At 43.6% G+C, this 23534-nt stretch overlaps 2 protein-coding genes and 1 non-coding gene across 3 annotated transcripts; 1 reads left to right on the forward strand and 2 right to left on the reverse strand.

The window, feature by feature from the left end:
* Positions 1 to 353: 353 nt before the first annotated feature.
* On the forward strand, positions 354 to 5734 carry LOC117532374 (piggyBac transposable element-derived protein 2-like). The gene is made up of 3 exons (XM_034195684.1): positions 354 to 401; positions 4296 to 5036; positions 5136 to 5734. The coding sequence occupies exons 2-3, from the start codon at positions 4356 to 4358 to the stop codon at positions 5373 to 5375; spliced, it is 921 nt and encodes a 306-aa protein (XP_034051575.1). The 5' UTR covers positions 354 to 401; positions 4296 to 4355; the 3' UTR covers positions 5376 to 5734.
* A 1486-nt stretch (positions 5735 to 7220) lies between these two features.
* Positions 7221 to 15490, reverse strand: LOC117532386. Its single transcript, XM_034195696.1, has 6 exons — positions 15312 to 15490; positions 14869 to 15054; positions 14459 to 14496; positions 14248 to 14425; positions 7697 to 8026; positions 7221 to 7375 (listed from the first exon to the last, which is right to left on the reverse strand). Exons 1-6 carry the CDS (start codon positions 15478 to 15480, stop codon positions 7221 to 7223), a joined length of 1056 nt encoding a protein of 351 aa, XP_034051587.1. The 5' UTR covers positions 15481 to 15490.
* A 6523-nt stretch (positions 15491 to 22013) lies between these two features.
* Positions 22014 to 22089, reverse strand: trnat-agu. The gene has a single exon. It is a non-coding gene; the product is annotated as a tRNA-Thr (tRNA).
* Between the last annotated feature and the right edge of the window lie 1445 nt (positions 22090 to 23534).

Here is a 23534-nt window from a genome sequence, read left to right on the forward strand (position 1 = left end):
ATACTATTATATTGGATTGGTTTGGTGCTGGATTGAAGTTGTAATAACCACATTTCTCCAGCAGGGGTCAGAAATAACTTGTTATTTCAATTCGTTTTCTGTTCACTTGTTTTGGCAAATGCCATGCCATGTCCCTGGACTTAGTATGATTATCCCTGTAAGGCCCACTGTTGTAATTTTACAACATTACTTTTAAGCTATCCTAAAAAAGTCAGTAAATGTTTTGTTTTTTTAAAGACTACATTTACATAGTCCATAGGACCTTTTGTTCAGCCTCACAATGCTATTGGGTAGTAAATGTGTTTATAAGTCCTGCCCTCTGGCCATACACTCACACAACTTCAGAATCTTCAAACAAGCAACATCTCTTTGTTTTATTGGACTGGATTTGTCAGATTCAAGTAAGTTAAATGCCTCAAATATTTTTGTTTTTGTTTATTACAATGTCTAGAACATGTACATATTTAGTTTTTGTGGAATACATTCATCAAATTATATTTTGAGCAGCTTATGTCTTTGTTGTAATATCACAACACTGGGTCAGTGTGGTAGTCAAAATAGCATAAGCACCTGTCATGGAGATTGCCCTTCTTATATGTTCACATATGGAAATAAAACACAAATAGAAATAAAATGTCTTTGATAATTCACTATAACTAAGTTCTAAATGTGTCCTCTGTTAAGATTTTGAATTAAGACCAGAATTGAATAAATTAATACATTATTTCTGATAAAACTATGTGAAATGATATCTCTAGCAATATTTTAAACTCTACTTGTATCTTATCAGTTAATTAGTTACAACAATTCATTTAACTCTTCTCTCGTTCTGGCAGAAACAGTTATTTCTGAAATGTGTTGGGACACTTGGATGTAACCCTTTTAGTATGATAATTAGCCTCTTATCATGAGCCAGACAGCATTGTGTGACTTGTTGAACTGGTTTATCTGCATGTATTGGTGTAGGTATTGCTTTTATTATGATAATAGGCAGGATTGTGTGACTTGTTGAACTGGTTTACCTGCATGTATGGGTGTAGGTATTCCTTTTATTATGATAATAGGCTAAGCCAGAAATGGCTGGGAGACAGACACACAGTGCCCCCCTGTTTCTGATGTGATGGCACGCAACAGATTCCAATATCTGTTGACATCATTACATTTAGTAAACAACTTGACAGTGTCAGAGATGGAAAAGAAAGACAAACTCTGGAAACTCAGACCCTGGCTTGATACATTCAGAGAGAAATGCCTGCAGGTGGTACCAGAAGAACACAACTCTGTGGATGAGATGATGATTCCTTTCAATGGGAAATTCAGCAGCATCAAGCAATACATGCAAGGCAAGCCACACCAACAAGTCCTCCAACTCATACGACCAAATATGCCGATTGTTCAGGCCCAATTATTACGACCAAATATGTCATTTGTTCAAGCGCTCAATACGTCTGTCACGATCTGTCCGTGTTGTGTTTTGTCTTTTTCTGTCTTTGGTTTCCTGTTTTATTTTGTAAAGTGTTCACCCCCCGTTCCTGCCTGTTGCTTTCTGTCTGTTTTCCCTCCCTGATTACCCGATTGTGTTCACCTGGTGCCCCTGTGTTTTCTCCTCCCTCCTCACCTGTCTCTTGTTTGTTTGATTAGTCCTGTGTGTATTTAGGTTCTGTGTTTTCTGTTAGTCTTTGTGAGTTCCTTGTCGTATTTGGACGTTGTTCACGGGGTGAGATTACTGTTTTGTCCAAGTTTGTTTCAGTAGCCTTGAAATAAAGGTATTTTTTCTGTTCATCTGCATTTTGGTCCTGCTTGCCTCACTCAGCCCTGACAGAAGGAACTCACCAAATATGGGCCCAGCAGATTCATTTGAGCAGGAATTGTTGGATTTTACTTTTTCTTTGGCTACCTGCTCTGATCGATGGATGGGAGCGTCCGGGGTTCAGCAGCGAGAGGCTGCTCTGGCAGAGGTGCGCCAGATAACTATGGAGAAACCAGGCTTGGTGAGATTCTTACCGGGCGAGATTTTGGATTTCCTCATGGTGTGTTATCCCCTCCCTGACAGCCCCAGGCCTCCCAACTCCCGTTATGACACCACACGCATCGGTGTGGTCCGTTTGGAGTCAACCCTGGCTTCTGCCCCATTGCCTGCTCCTGTCCAGGAGCCGTTCTCTGGAACTCGTCTGGCCTTTGGAGGTACACAGAGCCTCCAAACGGCTCCTAAAGGAAGGAGTCGCAAGGCCAGGTTAGCAGCCCGAGTCCAAAGATCCATGGTTCCGGCCCCAGCAGCCATGGTTCCAGACCCAGCTCTGGCCCCAGCTGCCATAGTCCCATCTCTTGTCCCATCTCTGGTCCCTTCTCTAGTCTTTTCTCGAGTCCTAACTCAAGTTCCTTCTCTGGTCCCCTCTCTAGTCTCTTCTCGAGTTCCCCCTCTAGTCCCTTCCCAAGTCCCTTATCTAGTCCCTTCCCTAGTCCCTCCTCAGGTCACTTCTCTAGTCCCTTCTCCAGTCCCACCTCTAGTCACTTCTCTAGTCACTTCTCAGGTACCAACTCTAGTCCCATCTCAAGTCCCCCCTCTAGTCCCCCCTCTAGTCCCTCCTCTAGTCCCTCCTCTAGTCCCTTCTCAAATCCCAACTCTAGTCCCATCTCGAGTTCCCTCTCCAGTTTCTTCTCGAGCCCCCTCTCCAGTTTCCTCTCAAGTCCCCTCTCAGGTCATCTCTCGAGTTCCCTCTCAAGTCACCTCTCGAGTTCCCTCTCAAATCCCCTCTCAAGTCCTCTCTCAAGCCCCCTCTCGAGTCCCCTCTCCAGTCCCAACTCAAGTTCCTACTCAAGTCCCTACTGAGGTGCCGTTGGAGGTTCCGCTGGGGGTCCTGCCAACTCCATGTCTTGTCCCGTTGGGGGTCCCGCCGACTGCTCCTCTGCCGGGGGTCTTGCCAACCCTGTGTCCTTGCCAACCCTGTGTCCTGTGCCGTTGGAGGTCCCGCCGACTACTCTTCTGCCGGGGGTCCTGCCAACCCTATATCCCGTCCCGTTGGAGATTCCGCTGGGGGTCCTGCCAACTCCATGTTCTGTCCCGTTGGGGGTCCCGCCGACTACTCTCCTGCCGGGGGTCCTGCCAACCCTATGTCCAGTCCCGTTGGAGGTCCCGCCGACGACTCTCCTGCCGGGGGTCCTGCCAACCCTATGTCCTGTGCCGATGGAGGTTCCGCTGGGGGTCCTGCCGGCTCCATGTCCAGTCCCGTTGGAGGTCCTGTCGACCACTCTCCTGCCGGGGGTCCTGCCAACCCTATGTCCTGTCCCGTTGGGGGTCCCGCCGACTGCGCTTCTGCCGGTGGTCCTGCCAATCCCGTGTCCTGTACCGTTGGGGGTCCCATCGACTGCTCTCCTGCCGGGGGTCCTGCTAACTCCTGGTCCTCTTCCGTGGGGGATCCTGCCGAGGCCTGTCCTACCAGCTCCGATTCCTGTCCGGCCGACACCGGGTCCTGCCCGGCCTCCGGCGCTGTCTCGTCAGCGCCTTCCTGCCCGGCCTCCGGAGCTGTCTGGTCTTCACCCTCGAGCCCGGCCCCCTGAGAGCCGCGGTCTTCGCCCTCGAGCCCGGCCCCCTGAGAGCCCGGCCCCCTGAGAGCCGTGGTCTTTGCCCTCGAGCCCAGCCCCCTGAGTGCCGCGGTCCTCGCCCTCGGGCCCGGTCCCCTGACTCTTCCTGCCGCTGCCTTCGCCCTCGGGGCCGGCTCCCTGACTCTTCCTGCCACTGCCTTCGCCCTCATGCTCGGCCCCCTGAGTTCGCCCGCTGTGGCCTTCGTCCCACCTTGGACTCTGCCTTGCCCCCGGGCCGTCTGCCCGAGTTCCCCTTTTTGAACTCTGCCTTGCCCCCGGGACGTCCACCCGAGACCCCATCCTTGAACTCCGCTGTGCCCCTGGGCTGTCAGCCCAAGCCCGTCCTCCAGTCCCCCTCCACCCACCCTGTTGGCCCTTTGTTTTCACCCACGCTAACTTTACATGGAAGCTGCATACACGTTAGCCTGACGAGACCTCAAATCATCTTCGTAACTATAGATCCTACACCACCACTGGACGTGGTTTCTAAAGTACAATATACACTTCTCGCTAGAAATCTAATCAAAAAGCATTTTAATAGCCAAACTATGCCACAATTTAGGATTTTCCAGAGAGGGTTATTTGTGAATAAACGAATAAACGGGAGCATGTTGTTTCTTACACGACCACTAGAGGTGCTACACTTTAAAACGTGGCTATGGGTCGTAATCTAAGCTGCTTAAAGAATCGACCTATTTGGTTGTTTTTTGTAGGAGGACAGGCTGGTGGCTCCATGGGGGTTCAAAGTGTGGGTGAGAACTGGAATCTCTGGAATGATCTGTGACTTTGATGTGTACGAAGGCAGTGTCAATGGGATACGAGCCAAGTCTGAACTTGAATTGTCAGGTGATGTTGTGATGAAGCTTGCCTCCACGCTTCCAGAAGGTCAGAACTACAAGATCTACGCAGACAACTACTTCACCTGTGTCCCATTGGCAGTGAAGCTCCTTGATCACGGGATTCATTATGTGGGAACAGCCAGGCAGGTGCGCTTACCCAACTGCAACCTTGAAGAGGAGAAGAGCTTGAAGAAAAAAGGGAGAGGAAGCTTTGACATCCGAGTGGAGACCAACCACAACATCTGTGCTGTCAAATGGTATGACAGCAGAGCAGTCACACTTGTCTCATCCTTTGCTGGACCACACCCTGTGCAGAACATTCAACGCTGGGACAAAGCCAACAAAACCTACGTAGAAGTTGAGAGGCCTTCCATTGTGTCTACGTACAACAAGTACATGGGAGGTGTGGATTTGTTGGACTCGTTTACGGCCAAATATAAGTTCCCCATGAAGTCCCGACGCTGGTACGTGTACATCTTCTGGCACGCCATCATCCTTGCAGTGATCAACGCCTGGCTCCTCTACAAGCGGGACTGCAGAGCTCTAAAGATGGCAAAGCAGGAGATCCTGAACAGGAGACAGTTTCATGCAGATCTAGCATCCTCTCTCATCCTGGTAAGAATGCATTTCTGCTATTTGCCGTTTGTAATATTTTTATTATATTTCACTGTAATATTTTTGACTTGTATCCTAATGTATTTTTGTTCTAATCAGGTGAACACAACTCCCATGAAAACACCAAAGAGAGGACGACCATCTTCAGGCAACAGGAGCCCAGCAGCGACGGTGACATCAAGGAGCCCGTTGATTGCTCAGAAGAGACCATCCTCAGGTGATGGGAGTCCACCAAACGGGGCCCCATCCAAGAAATCACAACCTCCACTGGATGTACGGAAGGACCTAGTGGCACATTTTCCAGGGAAGACAAAGAGGACGCTGCAGACACTGCAGTAAAGGTAGACAAACACCCAATGCACCAAGTGTGATGTCCGTCTGTGCTTTTCTGATGACAGAAACAGTTTTCTGCCTTTGGGCAGGCGGGGAGAGTCTTCCAGCCCTGTATGGGGCTTACCATGTTTCCCGGGTCCCTAAGGAGCATGGGAAAACATAGGTGCATTATGTCCAGGGGGGTCAGATACAGCTTACTGACCCACAGCCTCTCTCCTTTCACCAGTCCTGTGTTGCCCTGGCAAGCATAGACGATGAAAAGGAGCCAGACATGTCTAAGAGATAAAACCTTATGAAGTGGCTTGGCGTAGACCAGTGGTTCTCAAACTTTTTCTGTCAGGCCCCCCCTTTGGAGAAAAAAACAACACAACACTTTATTTATTTTTAAATATTGAAGTTAAATGCATCAATCTGGTGCACTTTGAGAGCAAAATGAAGAGATCTATGGATACATCTCTCAATATCCATTTTAAACAGAACTGTAAACAGATTTACTTTTTCTTTATGGATATTTTACAAATCACCCTTTTAAACTTTATTCTTGTTTTACTGTCATATAGTATTTCATAGCTGTTTTTCATTTATTCTCTTATTTTGTTATAACTATAATGATCATATAAATGTGTGCCTCGGAAATTATTGTTTACATTAATGGTGACCAAAACTTTTGAGACCCACTGAGATAACACTGAGAGAGTCCTTTAGTTCACTGAGCCTCTCAGTCTGACAGGAAAGGACTCTCCTCCACTTTGTTGTTGAAAAAACTCCTTATATCCGTTAGCGTAGCTCGCTAGCACCAGAAGCTAACAACAACGATCTCCGGTACCGGTGCGCGCTCTCTCTCTCTCGCTCGCGCACACAAAATGGCTCGTTCCACACACAGAGCCGAGCTTTAATGAAACACAGAGACCCAGACGTAATAGTACTGTACTGCATCATATTATTTTCAAATCAATAATTTTTCAAAATATGATTTTTCTTTTTTTTTTAATAACCATTCTTCCTCCTGGTCTCTCGCCCCCCACTTTGAGAACCACTGGCATAGACCAAGACGCCACCGTGCATATGTCCTCCACACTCACGCTGTTGAACAAGGCTTTTGACACAGCCATACCACGTGTAGAGTGTGGGGAAGGCTCTCCCCGCCTGCCCATAGGCATGTGAAATGCATTCGCAGAGCCATCCTGTCAGGCGTTTCTTGGACAGAGCTTTACCGGCCACACCATCCCCAAAACACACAAACAGCTGTTCAGTGTGCCTAATAGAAGCCGTTCGCCCAACATAACATGCCAGAGCACGAACTGGGCAGAGGAGGTGCAATTTTGCCTCACTGTACCCAGTATGGGGTGGAAGACTAAAGCCGTCTAACTGTATAGCCCTCGACCTGAACAAACTCCTTAGGTTCTTGGGAACAAAGGAGGGGTTCGGTCTGAGTGTCGCCCCACTACGGTCACCCCGAATCAAAAGGCAACTCGGGTGCACCGACAGAGCGGTCAGCTCGCATACTCTCTTGCCCGAAGTCAAGGCAAGCAGCAAAGCTGTTTTCAATGATGGCGCCTTCAGGGAGGAGAGCTCCAGAGGCTCAAATGGTTATTCGACCAAAGCCTCGAGCACCAATGGCAGTTCCCATTGCGGGGTGGAGACATGCACCACTGGGTGCAAAAAACACTTCATAAGCGGTTGGCATAAGACTGGTCTGCCGCCAAATCCCGCAGGACAGGACGAGATGGCTGCTGCATACACCTTGACTGTGGCATGAGCAAGCCCCTTGTCTACCAGTAGCTATAGCTAGGATAGAATAGAGCCCAATGTACGGACAGAGGCTCTAGACTCCTTTCCTCGCACCAACGTTCAGTCCGCAAACTGCCTGAAGCAGGGACGTCTGTCTGTCCTCTGACATAGTGGCACGTAGCCTGCCCTCCTTCTCGATGGGGCGTACACCTCTCTCTCGATGGGGGAATACATCTCGCTCTCGATGGGGGCGTACCCCTTGCTCTCGATGGGGGCTGCATTGAGCAAAATCCCCAGATACCCCACCTGCTGGTGAGGTATGGGACCACTCTTCTTCCAATTGACCGCAAACCCCCAACTTGGTTAGCTGTAAGATCAATTGGGCTGTGTGGAACATCTGCCCATTCCCTGGACCTGGCCATGACTATGAGGTTGTTAAGATAAAATAAAACCCTTATGCCATGGTTACGAAGCAGCTGAAGCACTGTGTTTTGGATTTCTAGCAATTTCGACATGAAAGTAAGCGTCCCTCAGGTTGATGGTTTGTGAACCAATCGCCCGGCTGCACCAGTTCCAGTAACTGTAGGAATCCCAACCACTTTGTCCTGTAACAGGCTGTGGTGGATCCCGCCCTTGCTGCCTGGACAGTCTGTATGACTTTGTCAGACAGTCCACCTGGAGAGGTTGGCCCAGAGTGAGTAACGCCCCCCTGGTGGCGGTAGCCGGCTTCGGTGGCAGTGGTGGGGGCACAAAGTAATCTCCTTCCTCCTCAGCAAACGGAGCCATAACCCGCATGGCTGGGATGGTGAACGTTGGTGGCATCGCCTCGACCATATCCTGGTCTCCCACGTCCACCACCTCGAGCTCGTCTTCGGCGTAGTCTGGTCCCAGGCACTCGAAACAGAGCTGGTGGGGATCGGCGCCCACTATTAAGCCAGGCATGAGGGACAGGCATAGGTTTCCTGCAGGTTTCCTTTCCATTTGCTTGTCTGGAGGTAAGATACTTTTTACTTGTTTTTTTCGAATGCTTTTCTGGTCAGGTGTTGTCTCGCTCGCTGAAGAGAAAAGGATGACAGTCTGGAGGCGTAGCTGCCTTATATACTGTGAGCCTGCGCGCACATTCAGGTAGGCTCCCCCTGATTGGCCGGCTACGTTTATACAACTTCAGTGTGTGTGAACGCTCGCGTATCATTGATGAGAGTAGTACCCATGGAGTCCAGAATAGTGCCCTAAATAATCCGTTTATCAATCACATTTCATGGCGAAATTATCATAGTTTATGATCGCTGTTATTATATAATGACCCTGGAGTACTACTTTTCAAAAACTTTGGACAACATGAACAGAGAAAAGAAAGCAAAGACGACCGAGACGGAGGACGAGGAGCATGGCGAGGGAGCACACGCTAGCGCACCTGAACATGCTAGCAGCAGCAGTAACACGGATCCAAATATTCTAAAAGCAATGGCCAACATTACAGAAGACATCAATAATGTTCTCAACGCTAAAATAGACACAGTGCTTGCAGCCATAAAGGATCAAACAACTCAAATTCAGGCGCTTGGATCCCGTATTTGCGAGGCTGAGGACAGAATTGCAAACGTGGAAACTGCGGCTGATTCGTTACGGTCTAAACTCTAAAGTGACTCGCCTGGAGAAGCAGGTGAGCGGAATGCTGGAGCACATCGATGATTTGGATAACCGAGGACGGAGGTGTAATGTTGGTTGAAAAGTGGTTACCAGACTATCTTAAAATGACGACCAGGAAGGGGAGAATCAAGCTGGATCGTGCACACCGCTCCATGGCACCGAAGCCCGGCCCCAAACAACGCTCCAGGCCGATCATACTGAAGTCTCACAACTTTGCCGACAAACAACTGGTTATGAATGCTGCCTGCAAGCTTGGTTCGGAGCCGGGCGACCTCGCCCACACGGGTCCAAGGATTTCTTTCTTCAATGACTACTCAGCGGCCGTGGTAAAAAAACGCAAAGCCTTCGATGAGATTAAATACCGGCTGAGAAAAAATAGTTTAGATTACGCGCTGATATACCCGGCAACGCTCAAGCAGGGCTCTCGACTAACTTTTCTTACCATCCTCCCGGAATCGTCCCGAAATACAATCTAAGCCGTCCCGAAATTAATGTGGACCGTCCCAAATTTAAAATGTTAGTTTTTCTACATTATCATTAGTTGAAATCATTCAAAGTGACCTTTAACATAAATAAAACATCATACAAATCATTAGATGATAATTCATCAACCTTTTTATTTGAGTAAATCAGTAATCACATAAACAAAGGCCAAATATATTTAAACAAAACACACAAACGAGAAAATTACTCTAATATTGAATCCAATCAAGTCCCATCCAATTAACAAAAAAAATCCAACACTGTCCTGAAGACAGAACCCAGAGTAACCACTAACCAGGATGACAGTCTGTAACAGTCAGGAGACCTTTACAAACGGCCCCGCCCCCTCGCACACAGACGGGAGAGAGAGATCTCGTCTGGATTGGAAAGCTTGAAAATACATCATAGACGCATGTTATAGTCTTATTGCATATTAGAAACGGAGTTGGCGAAAGTAAAACTGCGATATAATGGTTATGTAGCAATAATACATATGACATATATTTTTTAAATGTCTCCAGTACCGATAAAAAGTCCGATAACGTCGGAGCTTAACGTTACCACTGTCTTTAATAATTTCGGCCCGGGGCCCGTTTAATACCGGGGCTCGGTACCCATCCCTACATGGAGAGAGGTGCAGCATATTGCTAAGGACTAAATACGATGGAGGTTCTCTTCTCAGCCTTATACCATAGGGGATGAAGAGGAGTAAGTAAATAAAGAGGCCGGCGCTCCAGGGTCTGGTTCTGCTGTGCGTTTTTGTGATGTAACGGTAAAACATTTCAGAATTCCTCCACGGGATGCCATTGTACATCACTCAACCCGCGAAATACACACACTCAGTAGTACATAGCTAGATCCGCGAATTTGCGGGCCAGGAATTTGCGGGCACAGCCAGCTGGGCGGCTGGCTGACAGCCAGCGGCACAGCTGTAGCTACGTGTGTGTATTTCGCGGGTTGCTAAATGTTTTGTGTGTTTATGTTGACAAGGAGGTTTAATAACTGTGTGCTACACAAAACGTGCAGTCGGTTTCATTTTAATCGCCGTTTGTAGTAGAGTTAGCAGGGTATTTTTATTTTAACTCTCGTCCCAAATTCTTCCCAAAATAATTTGTTATCCTCCCGACACTATTTTTTTCGGCCCCGGGACGACGGGACGTCCTTAAGCTCGAGCCCTGCGCTCAAGGTGATGATCAACGGCACAGAAAAGAGGTTTGATACACCGGAGGGTGCCGTGGCATTTGCTGAATCGCTTGATGGAACCAACTGAAACTTATACCCCAATGCTGGACAATTCACTTCTTGCAAAGAATAATAAGCGGGCACTGATAATTTGACTTGAGGAAGATGGGTATTGTTTACTGTTGGGGAAAACACTGCGGTGCGCAGACTGCTGATCCGCAGCTGGGACTTTTACGCGAGAGATCAGCGTGATGGCAGGATTCACAAACCAAGCATTATACTCACGCCTATGCGTGCCGGGCTTTCGGCTGTGGAAAGGAGGAAGAGTGAGTTCCCTACACACTTAGGGACTTTTCCCCATTTCTGTTATGTGTTAGTTTAGGATTTTATGTGCTTTGATTAGTTTTTTATGTTACACAGCTCAGTCACTATATCATTATGTTTATTGAGGAGAAGGTGTCAGGACATTCCCAGTCATATAACTACATACAAAGTTTAGATAATGGTAGATAAGCTTAAGATTTGTACATGGAACATACGAGGGATTCATAGCCCCATAAAACGCAGAAAAGTATTTTCCTTTCTGCAGAAGGAAAATATAGACATTGCATTAGTCCAAGAAACTCACCTTGATGACACAGAACACTCAAGGCTTCAACATGGAGCATATGGGCAAATATTCTATTCATCATTTAGGGGTGTCGCTATACTTCGGAACGGAATCTGCCCTTTAAAATTGTAAAATATATAAAAGATAAGAAGGGTCGTTATGTGATAATTAAGGGCAGTTTACAAGGGCAAGATATTCTTATTATGAATGTTTATCATCCGCCAGGTCACCCACCAGATACCGTTACTAATATGTTTATGGAACTTGCAGAAATGACAGCTAATACAGTCATTGTAGGAGGTGATTTTAATTGTATAATGAACCCACTAATAGACAGGTTCCCTCATAGCACTAATGCTCCCTCTCGTCAAGCAAATGCTCTTCGTTCTATTTGCAAAGATTTTGGATTTGAGGATGTATGGAGGAACCTTCACCCCGCTAACAAGGAATATACTTTCTTCTCAGCTCCCTCAGTCTGACTAGGCTTGACTATTTTTTCTACCTAAAGCTGACATGCATTCCATACTATCTTGTGACATTGGGAGTATAATTATATCCGACCGTGGTTATGGACTTAAAGCTTAAGAATCCAATAAACCAGCCTAGGCAGTGGAGACTGGATAGTGTTATACTGAGAGACAACACCTTTATATCCTATTTTATAACTGAATTTAAAGTATTCCTGACGATTAACCTACAATCAACGGACAATCCATCACTTTTGTGGGAAACCTGCAAAGCCTATGCAAGAGGCCTGATTATATCTTATACATCCACTAATGGCACATTTCCACTGCAGCGGGGTAGCCCCGTTTAAGCGTCCCTAATGGCGCGTTTCCACTGCAGCGGGTAGCCCCGTTTAAGCGTCCTTAACCGTCCTCAAGCGGCCAGGCCGGTTTTTGGTGGCGTTTCCATATAGCCTAGTACCGGCTAGTGGGTACTTTTTCCCTCTTTTTCCGGCCTCATAAAATCGTGGTTCCCTCAGACCAGGGCCAGGGCTGAACTAGTGACGTCAACACTCTCGACTGCTGATTGGTCAGAGAGAATCGTCACAAGATTGCGCGCGAGTTCATCCCTAGCGTCGCATATATATATTTCCGCTCCCTTCACTGGCTTCCGGTAACTGCTAGAATCCACTTCAAGACACTGGTACTTGCTTACCGTGCTGCGAATGGATCTGGCCCTTCCTACATCCAGGACATGGTTAAACCGTACACCCCAGCGCGTGCACTACGCTCTGCATCAGCCAAACGACTCGTTGCGCCCTCGCTGCGAGGGGGACCCAAGTTCCCATCGGCGAAAACACGTGGGTTTGCTATCCTGGCTCCAAGATGGTGGAATGAGCTCCCCATTGACATCAGGACGGCAGATAGCTTGCACATCTTCCGGCGCAAACTGAAAACTCATCTCTTTCGACTCCACTTCGAGCGTTAGAACGATTAACGAAGCACTTTTATACTAATAAAGGACTGGATTACCTAAAGCCAGTTGAGTAGCACTTGAAATGTTTGGCTCTATGAAACCTGATATACTTATATGATTCTGTTTTCTTCAAGGTTGTGTCTTCCTGGTCGAATGTACTTATTGTAAGTCGCTTTGGACAAAAGCGTCAGCTAAATGCAATGTAATGTAATGTAATGTAATCTAGAAGCAAGCTTGCAGCATTTTTATACACAGCATTTTGTAAACGGAGGAGCTACAAAAATGGCTACTTCTAAGAAAAGCACACCGTGGTCGACCGAGGAGGTGACGACGTTCCTTCATCTCATTGGGGATGATAAAATCCAGCGGGAGCTCGACGGAACAACTCGAAATGTGAACAAAAACAAAGCCGATCGCCCCGCCTACACTGCGTTGCTAGCCCAGGTCCTAAACTGCAGTGGAAACGCGCCATAAGCGTCCTCGCTCAGGCCTCGGGCTGCCTCGCTGGCCGTCCGAGGCCGTGGCGCATTTCCATTACAGTTTAGGACCTGGGGTAGCAACGCAGTGTAGGCGGGGCGATCGGCTTTTTGGCGGGCTTTTTGGGCGGAGCGACGCTGGGTAAAACTGCAGTGGCGTCATCTTCAATGCGACACAACTCACAAAACACACACAACAATGGAGGATTCGTTCACCAGACCGGCAGAAGTTTGCAGAAATGGCTGCCTACACTGAGAACCGGTGGGGGCTCCCACAGTGTGTAGGTGCTATTGATGGATCACACAAGGTGCAGAGGAGGAGGGCACTGACATCAGAGAGGGTTTGATGCGCTACCTGAATACCTAAATATGCATTGTATTGTATTCATTGTATTGAACATAAATAAATCTTTTTTTTTTTCATATACATGTGTTTGTCAAATGTTTTAAACAAATGTTATCTGAATTGAATATTTAGTAAATATTTGAATTTCAAGCTAAAGGCTAAAGGCTAAAGTATCCACAACATAAAATAATATATTAAAATATAACCTCAATCTTTCTTCTAGACATGTTAAAAGCTTGCTTGAATTGGTTATAGGTTTCTTCTTTTGTTCTCTCGTCTTTGAAATATATAATAATAATACGTTTTATTTCGAGGCGCCTTTCAGGACACCCAAGGTCGCCTTACAGTGCATTTAAAAGTTAAAACGGCTAAAACAAAAACGGTAAGGAATGGGTTGTTTGAGTCTAGTAGAACGAGGGTATTACAATTGAGCAATTTCTACTACATGTATTATATATTTATCATGTATTCTTAATACTATTACAAAATAAACATGTAATAATGTTTTAGAGGAGGACCTCAAGCTAGCAAACTCAATTTCTTGCTTTAAATCTCTTAAAACTAATTTTTATCTTATGGGCTTTTTCCTAACTGATGGTGTTTGCTATTGCTTTATAAATTCATGTATGTTTATATCTTCTCTAAATCAAGATTATGTGAATCTGATGTTTTTCTGTTGGGTGCAATTCATTATCAACAAGAGATAAGATAAGTCAAAGAAGTACTTTATTGATGGCAGTATAAAAATACAAAAAAAAATGTTGTATCAAAAAGGCATGCCATTAAACAATACAAATAAAAAATGTAAAACTGTATTGCAGCTAGCATAAATATACATGGCATTGTAAAAATAAATATAAAATGAACATTTTAAAGACAATAAATAAACAAGAAAGTACAAATGTCGCATTTAAAAAAATAACTATATAAAAAAAATATAATATGTACAATAACTATTAAGGTTATTTGAAGTATCACGGAGGAGACGGGCCAAGTCGGCTGCCCAGTCCTCGCCAAGAGTGCGCAGGAAGGCTAGGTTGAAGGTCTCTGCTTGAGCGGCCTCCTCCCTTCTCAAGACGGCCTCCTCCCTTCTCAAGGCCGCATCCAACTCCCATCTCCGCTCAGCAGACGCTTTGGCCCAGTCCAAGTGCCGTTCCTGCTGGGCCATGTGCTGTTCATGGTGCCGTTCCTGCTGGGCCCGATCCTCTCCTCCTCGTTTCCTCTTGCCTGGGTGACAATAAGATAATAATTAGCAATAAGGAAAAAACACTGGACAGGTACAGGTCACACAAGGATATAAGAATAACATGTATAAACAGAACAACAGTAAGGTGAACTAAAGAAAGTTCTGGCCCTAGATGTTTACAATGATTGTGAAAGTGAATTACATTATGTCCAGCCTGTTGATAATTAATATAAATATATGTATATGATAGGATGTCACACACAACTGTACTAGCTGCTTACTAGCTAAGACTTTACTTGTAACAGAGCATTTCCACACAGTGGTATAGCTTATTTTAATTACTGACGATGGATGATCCAAGGTTTAAAAAAACAAAACACAATTCCAGTCGTTTTGCCATTTCTATTTCTTACCTAGAACCACACGCTGCGGTGTCGTGATGGCACTCGGCGTTGGTGGTTGAGTTGGTGTCGGTTCTTCGGCTGGTGTCTGTGGTCGAGCTGGGGTCCGTTCTGGATTCGATGACGATGTTGTGGACGGAACACTGTCATCACCCGTTGTTCGGGAATGTTCCTCCTCACTAGTCCCAATGTAATCATCTAGAACAGCAAAATGACTTGTTAATTCCACAAACTACTGCAGCACAATACTAAATAGCAACAACAACTATAGAAAATAAAAACTGAACGTAAACAATGGCACATATGGTGTTAGCAAACAATAGCTCTAGCTAAGGCTATCTGCCTAGGCTATCTGCCTTAGCTAGCTACGTAGCTCTTCGGGGCTCCATAAAAGCATGGGTTGTCGAACATTAATGTAAGGATAAAATAGACTTCTTTGTTAGAAGTGAGCGTACCTTGCAGGGACTCCAGTAAAGCCGTTGCAGAGTCCAGGCCTCCCTCCCTCCCAACGTTGGCCGGTCTATGGCCGTAAATCTGGTCCAACAAGTCGAACCACTTCCATTGTTTCCTACCCGCACCACTCGTGTTATTGTTGTCCTTTACTTGGCGATATTCACTCTTCATCTTTTTGAGTTTTTCCCTATACTGCAGGAAAGTCCTCGAAAATCCGCGTTCGGACATCTGTGCAGAGACATCCCGGAACACTTTCACATTTCGAGTTGTTCCGTCGAGCTCCCGCTGGATTTTATCATCCCCAATGAGATTGAGGAACGTCGTCACCTCCTCGGTCGACCACGGTGTGCTTTTCTTCGACGTTGCCATTTTTGTAGCTCCTCCGTTTACAAAAATGCTGTTTATAAAAATGCTGCAAGCTTGCTTCTAGATATGCGACGCTAGGGATGATCTCGCGCGCGATCTTGTGACGATTCTCTCTGACCAATCAGCAGTCGAGAGTGTTGACGTCACTAGTTCAGCTCTGGCCCTGGCCTGATAGAACCACGATTTTATGGGGCCGGAAAAAGAGGGGAAAAGTACCCGCTAGCCGGTGCTAGGCTATATGGAAAGGCCACCAAAAACTGGCCTAGCCGCTTGAGGACGGTTAAGGACGCTTAAACGGGGCTACCCGCTACAGTGGAAATGCGCCATAAGAGGCCCAAAAACGTAGAGAGCAAAAATAACTTAGCAATTGAACTGACAGACAAGGTAAAAGCTTACATCAACTCACCATCACCTACTTTATGGGAAGAAATATCTTCCCTCAAATCAGCTATAAACTGTCTCTTTACTAAAGAGGCAGAGAAGAAAATTAGATATGTTAAGCAAAGGTTTTATGAACATGGTGATAAACCAGGGAAATGTCTTGCGTACCTTGCCAAACAAAAAAGCAGAGTACCAATCCATTGTTGATTCAGAAGGCAACAGGATATATGAAAATAGATTAATAAATGACTGCTTCAAAACATTTTACACAGATTTGTATTGTTAAGAGCAGGCAAGGGACGCACCTCATTTAATGGAGGACTTTTTTGCTAAGATTAATCTTCCAACAATATCAGAGGAACAAAGAAGCCTCCTTAATGGCCCAATCACAAAAGAGGAACTTATCAATGCCATTAAAAATCTCCAGAGTGGAAAGTCACCAGGACCAGATGGACTAACCTGTGAATTTTATAAAGAATGTAGCAGCCTGCTTCTAGAACCATTACTCAAAATGCTTAATCATTCATTTACTACGACAGAATTACCGCACACTTTGAAAAAAGCAAACATATCTCTTATATTAAAAAAAGGGGAAATGCCCAGAATCTTGTGCCTCCTACAGGCCAATAGCACTCTTGAATGTAGACCGGAAATTGCTTTCTAAGATTCTAGCAACTCGTTTGGAGGACATTTTGCCTATACTAATTAGAGAGGACCAAACTGATTTTATAAAAGGCCGTAATTCTACAAACAATGTAAGACGTATTTTGAACGTTATACAGGCCTTTGAAAATGATTCTATAGATGGATTGGTGCTTTCCATGGATGCAGAGAAGGCATTTGACCGTGTAGAGTGGTCCTTCCTATTCTACACATTGGACAAATTTGGTCTTGGCAATAAATTATTGAAATGGATGAGAATACTGTACACCAACCCACAAGCGGCTGTTGTAACTAACGGATTAAGATCAGAGTACTTTCCAACACATAGAGGCACCAGGCAGGGCTGTCCACTGTCTCCTCTCCTCTTTGCGCTAGCCATTGAGCCACTGGCTGAGATCATTGGAGCCACGCCTTCCATACATGGCTTGCAGCTTGGAGAGATATGTCATAAAATAAGTTTATATGCGGACTACGTCATAGTGTTTTTATCCCAGCCTGAGATATCAGTCCCAGCTCTCATTGAGAGGGTAGATTGGTTTAGTAACTTTTCTGGGTATAAGATCAACTTAAATAAATCCGAAGCTATGCCTCTGGGTAGTCTTAGGACTATACCAAATACAATGCCATCCTTTCCTTTTAAATGGTCTCCATCCGGTTTTGTATATTTAGGTATATTTATTACCCCGTCATTTAATCAACTGTACAAAGCCAATTTTACTCCATTATTTGGTAAGGTAAAACAAGATTTAGATCTCACTCCCTATCTCCTGGCTTGGGCGAATAGCACTGATTAAAATGAATGTATTACCCAGGTTGCTTTATCCCATTCAGATGATTCATATTTTATTTTCAAACAGGGTGCTTAAGGATCTGAACAGCTGGCTTAGCTCTTTCATATGGAACAAACGTAGACCTAGACTAAAAATGCCGATGATGCAGCTGCCTGGCTCTATGGGTGGCTTAGACCTGCCAAATATTAAAGTGTATCAGCTCTGTGCTCACCTGACAGCAATATCGCAATGGATAAAGAATGATGTCTCTTCTACATGGGTGGATATTGAATCCTCATTATCAAAATGTGCTCTACAGGACTTACTGTATTTTGGGAGTTTTAAAAACATAAAAGAAAAATGTACCAACCCAATCACAATTAATGCTTTGAAAGCAACGTCTCGCCGTATGGAAGGGAGGGTCAAATTGACTTCCATTTTCACCCCGATAACCAACAACCTAGACTTTTTGCCAGGAGTAATGGACCCTAGCTTTCAGCAGTGGCGTAACAAAGGCTTAACTAAATTGGGGGATTTCAATGACAGTTGTCTCATGTCATTTGATCAATTGAGGACAAAGTATCAGCTGCCTAGACACGACTTCTTTCGTTTTTTGCCGATCAGGCATTATATCACCAAGAATACAACCCTTATAGATCACAGGGAGGTATCTGTCATTGAGAAATTCCTGTACTGTCAACCAGGGAGATTGTCTCTCAGTTTGTTTTATGAAGTAATGGGAAGTATGACTCCTAATAATACGCAAAGAGTCAAAGGGGCTTGGGAGAGGGAATTGTCAGTGACTATCGATGAGGAGACATGGGAAGATGTCTGGAATTATTCCAAAAAGATATCCATATGTGCCAGAGCAAAAGCAATACAGTTGAGAATTATACACAGGATACATATTTCCCCTAATTACAGGCACTGTTTTAAACTCTCCCCCATGTGTCTAAAATGTAAAACAGAAATAGGAACCCTGACCCATTGCTTCTGGTCATGCTGCAAACTTCAGAAATATTGGTCTGACATATTACTTGAAATGGAGAAGATATTTCATAAACATTTAGATATGGACCCGCTGTCTTTGATTGTAGGTCTACCAGTCAAATCACTACCTACTGCTGCGAACAGAAGATTATATAATGTCCTTACTTTTGCTGCCAGGAAAAATATTTTATTACAGTGGACTAAGGATCAGGTCCCATCTCTCAAAGGCTGGCGCTGTTATGGTTTAGGTGTTTTGCTTTCTCCTCCTCCCCTCTGTCTTCTCTCTCCTGTGCAGTGTGGTGATCGTTAGAAGGCTCAGCTGGTTCACAATGAGGAGCACCTGTACTCATCTAATCAACTCCTCCATAAAACATGTTTACACTCCAGTGCCAGATAATTCCGTCTCACTCGGTAGAGCTGAACGTCGTAGTATCCTAGCTTAGTGTGATTTTCTCTTGCTGTTTTTGTTGAAGAGTAACCTTGTTTTTTCCAGTGTCTGCTCGAGCCAGCCTGAGTCCTGCCGCCGCCACCGGCGTGAACTAGATCCACCTTCATTTTGTGGATTGTTTTTTAGTTGCTCCTTTTTTCCTTTATTAAACTTTGTTAAAAGACTGAATCCATCTGGTCTCTGCCATTGTAGGTCCTGAACTTTTGACCCAGCCCTAACAGGCGCAACATTATATTTGAGTTGGTTCCCCTGGAATATCTCACAAATGTTTTACATGCCAAATCTGATCAGTTCTATCAAATCTGGCAGCCTTACCTAGATTTCCTTTGACCTGAATTGTCGGCTATTATTGTTAAAGGAACCTCATGAATCTCCTGTCATCATAAATTCATCAACAATCATAAATGTGGTACTCCTGTAACCACCTACATGTGTGTATGTTTGAGATTGTGCTGTTTGTTTTTTTGTCATGTTTTGTCTTTTTGCTTTGTAATGATGTTCTTGTCATGTATGTGCTACATCATTATTGTGTTGTGAAAATTGAAAAAATCAATAAATATATTGTTTAAAAAAAAACAATGGACGAATGTCGTCCACTGCGATGTCTGACATCCTAACTGACAGAGAACTTCCTGCTCGAGACATGGTAATAATTAATTAATAATGTTAATAACTAACAAATGAATAATGTTATTAATTAATTCTATAATGCTGGATTATCTGTGGATGCTGTCTGTAAAATTGTCTGCTGGGTAGATTGCGGGCTGGCCCTCTCAGTAAAATGAGAATAAGTGACCTGCAGAGGAACCAGGGTCTACTTGCAAACTCTGTAGTGACGTCATTCACACGCCAAAGCCAACTGACGTCAACAGAGCTCAAGATCTCTATTTTTTGCAGAAATCAAAGAATCTTAGTTTTGAAAAAATGTATCTTTGTTTGTGAAGACAAACTTCAATATAACAGATAATAATGAAATATAACAATTACATCAATAGATAGATGGATAATTATTTTTAGTATTTTCATTTTATATTCTATATTGTTTTTGTGAGGCATTAAAGGCTTCTGGTGCACCCAATTGACTAAATCATTAACAATTGATTTTTGAAGCAATAAGAATTTAAGTAAGCATGGAAATGTAAAGTGCTAGGGCTAAAGTGTTTATTTTGTATTTTGTTATTTTCAAAGTTTCAAATGAATTCAACAACTGTTTAAAGAGACTTAAATAAAGACAAAGGTGAGGGAATTAGTTGTGTGATACGACCTCTGTTCTCCTCCAGCTTTTTAAGTTCAGGCAGATATTGAATTTTTTTTTTTTAAATACTTCAATAAAAAATGTCTTGAGTAATAAAGAGGTATTTTTAGCTGCTTTGTATGTCTTGAAGTTACCTGATCAAGTTTTGAAACACACACACAAAGTACTGCTAATGACCAACATAAGTCATAATATTATATTTAAAGTTAAACTGTGCATTAAATGTTCTCTGTTGTCAAAATATCCTGAATCATGCAGTATTTTCAGCCAAAAAAGTGTAACAATTAAAGTAAACAAATAGTGTTTACTTGTGGTATTATTGTCTAAAAGACTCCAAATGTATTTATAATAAGCTTTAAAGAGAACATTTTCTAAATTAAGTCATTCTAAAAGAAAAGGTGGAATCTAGGTGATACAAATCTGCTGAAATATATTCCTTCTAAACACATCTAAAACCTGTTAAATAGCAATAACTAACTCTTAACTTGATGAATCCACAATAAGTAGAGCTTAAAGTATTTTTATTATTTTTATACATTATACAAAGCTTATTTATATAGGAAAGTCACTGGTGTTACGTGTTACCAGATACGACCACAAGATGGTAGCAGAGCTCTTAAAAAGATTAAAATATGAAGAAATATGATCTCTTGCATTGTTTAGACACAATATAAAAGCATAATTTAAGCCTTTGGCCTCAACAGAGCTTGTTTTAAAACTCAGTTTTAGCTTAAAGAGGGAGATAATGTCAGTTCCTCTTCAAATGTTAATCAGGGTCCAACCTGGTAAGAATACAAAAGAATACAACCAATACACAAACAATGTAATATACAGGTTGAATCCTGAAATAGAAAAACTCATTCAAAACATATAAAAGAGGTGCTGTGGCTTAGTGTCTTGTAAACAGGAGGTCCTGGTTCAAATCCCAGCAGCGCAGCAAACAACAACTTAACTGTAGATAAATGTCCTCTTTAGACGTGATGTTATTCTTCTCAGGATAACCAAAGTCTTTGACTATCTTGTCTCTATTTAAAAATGTACGTTCATAAAAAGAGGTGAAAAGTCTCTCTTAAGTCTTACCTTAAATGTTCTTTATAGAGATCTCTAATATGCTTGTTTAAAGATTATTTATTTAACTCCTTTACCTCCTGAGAATGAAAAGTGCTGTGGCTTAGTTGGTCAAAGATGCTGGGTTCTATAACCATGATCATGTATTGTATCAGGCTGTAAATTACCACAGATTTGATAAATATAAAAGATTTCCCAAATTGGGATCAATAAAGTAGATCTTATCTTATCTAAAGAGGATTTTAACAGAGGTGCTGTGGCTTAGTTAGTCTAAGCTAGATGGCAGCAGAGCTGTTAAATAATCCTTTACTTCTCTCATGTAAAAGCTGCGTTGATCATGAGAAAACATATTTTTAACTCCTTACTCGAACAGCAACAACGTCTATATTCTCTCTAAGAATTAGCACTGCTGGGATTTGAACAGGAGTGTTTCAAGGACAGGCTATTTGTGTAACTAAAGCAAAATGCACTTTTTATTTTTAAAGGAGTTAAAGTCTAAAGATTCCCTGAGCCTGACATTCCCTAAGGCCAGTAGTGGAGATCTCTGAAGCAGGAATATTCAATGATAGCAAATGATTAACAAAATAATCTCAAGGAGAATTACAAATAATGTGTTAGGAGATTTTGTCCTGTCTGTGTATGAACATTATTTGTAATTATATAAACCTGAGATGAAGACAGTTTTGGGGTCATCTTGAGCAGAATTATCTCAAATCTAAAGAGGCATCTTCAGGTTTTTGAGTTTAAACTCTGCAGTCTTACATGAGGCCGCTGCTGGATTTGAACCCAGGATCTCCTGTTTACTAGACAGGTGCTTTGACCAACTAAGCCACAGCACCTCTTCTTCAGTCATCCAAAATGAACTAGAGATCGCCTTCCGAAGAAATGTAATTCCACTCAAGTTAAACTAAAACAGTTTATATCTCAGGCGTTATATAGCTCCTCCTGAGACAACACCAGGGCCGGACTGGGACAATAAGTCAGGCCGGGAATTATACACCCAGTCAGGCCACTACCAGTTTTTTGTGCCATTTTGCTGGATTTATTTGTCAATATTTACAGCGTTGCTGCCGTAGTGATAGCCCTCTAAATCTACTACCCAAAAATAAACATATGGACATGGGTTACTATTTAAAAAAAATGCAAATCTATTTAGGAACCTATGTGAACATATTTTAAGTGGGGGTGGACCTCAACTACTATAGGAGGGTCCGGGGGCATGCTCTCCCGGTAAGATTTTTTTTAATGTTGGACTTAAATGCATCAATCTGGTGCATTTTGAGGGGGAAATAAAGAGACTACACCCATATGAAACATAACTGTATACATTTAAATAATCATAAAATCATAAGTACATGGCCATAACCAATAACATCCCATATCCAATATGAAAAAACACTGAAACTTGTTTATTTATTTGTTTTTGGTTCATTTATAGTTGTGAGTGTGTCTGGCCTCCTGAATCAGCCTCACCTGTCTCCCCCCTCTCCCCCTGCTCCTCTTTGAGGCAGCAGCAAAGACTAGTTTTAGCTCTCAACAAGTTTTTAAAGTTTATCTTACCTTTTTTACCTAGTTAACGTTTTTTTTTTTTTATTATTCATGCATATTTTACTAATCACTCCCCCCCTCAATGGAATAATGTGTTTACATACATGGTGACCAACCGTTTGAGACCCACTGGGATAACTTAGACTAAGTTAACTATCTAAACACTCAGAGAGTCCTTTACCTCACCTGAGCTGTAGTTATCAGTCTCTCAGTCTGACAGCAGAGGACTCTCCTCCACCTTGTTGTTGAAAAAGCTCCTTATATCCGTTAGCGCAGCTAGCTAGCACCAGATGCTAACAACAACAACAATACACGTAACTGGTGCGCGTGCTTTATCTCACTCGCTCGCGCCACACATAACACACACCCTCCCGAGTTTGAATGACACACAGAGACCAATCGAGGGCATTAGTATGATCCAGGAGCGGACTGGCCCATCGGGACGTTCGGGACGAATCCCGATGGGCCGGTAGCCCAACCCAGTCTCACTGCATTTCGTGTTCACCAACACGATTTTTAATCTATTGATTCGTGTTCACCAACACGATTTGCCCCTTTTTTTCGTGTTGCACAGCACGATTTTAAAAGCAATGTATTTCTACTGCCTGCAGCACGTCTTTTTCTCCGGTCGGGTCGTGGGAGACCGGAATCTGTGTGGTTCACAAAAACATGTTCTTACTCAATATCAAGCCACAATTATTGCTTTTATTTTAAATCGTATAATTTCGGACTTTTG

This window comes from Gymnodraco acuticeps, unplaced genomic scaffold (genome assembly GCF_902827175.1).
Source record: "Gymnodraco acuticeps unplaced genomic scaffold, fGymAcu1.1, whole genome shotgun sequence".
NCBI classification, from domain to species: Eukaryota; Metazoa; Chordata; class Actinopteri; order Perciformes; family Bathydraconidae; genus Gymnodraco; species Gymnodraco acuticeps.

Bases quoted from the DNA above. Each gene is read 5' to 3' on its own strand.
- LOC117532374 (XM_034195684.1), top strand. From the start codon at position 4,356: ATGATCTGTGACTTTGATGTGTACGAAGGCAGTGTCAATGGGATACGA. The intron at 5,037-5,135 runs GTAAGAATGCAT...TGTTCTAATCAG, and splicing joins TAGCATCCTCTCTCATCCTG to GTGAACACAACTCCCATGAA.
- LOC117532386 (XM_034195696.1), bottom strand. From the start codon at position 15,480: ATGAAGAGTGAATATCGCCAAGTAAAGGACAACAATAACACGAGTGGT. The intron at 14,426-14,458 runs GAACGGCACCAT...ATGGCCCAGCAG, and splicing joins GAGAGGATCGGGCCCAGCAG to GAACGGCACTTGGACTGGGC. The intron at 8,027-14,247 runs GTGATACTTCAA...CTGGCTTAATAG, and splicing joins CGACTTGGCCCGTCTCCTCC to TGGGCGCCGATCCCCACCAG.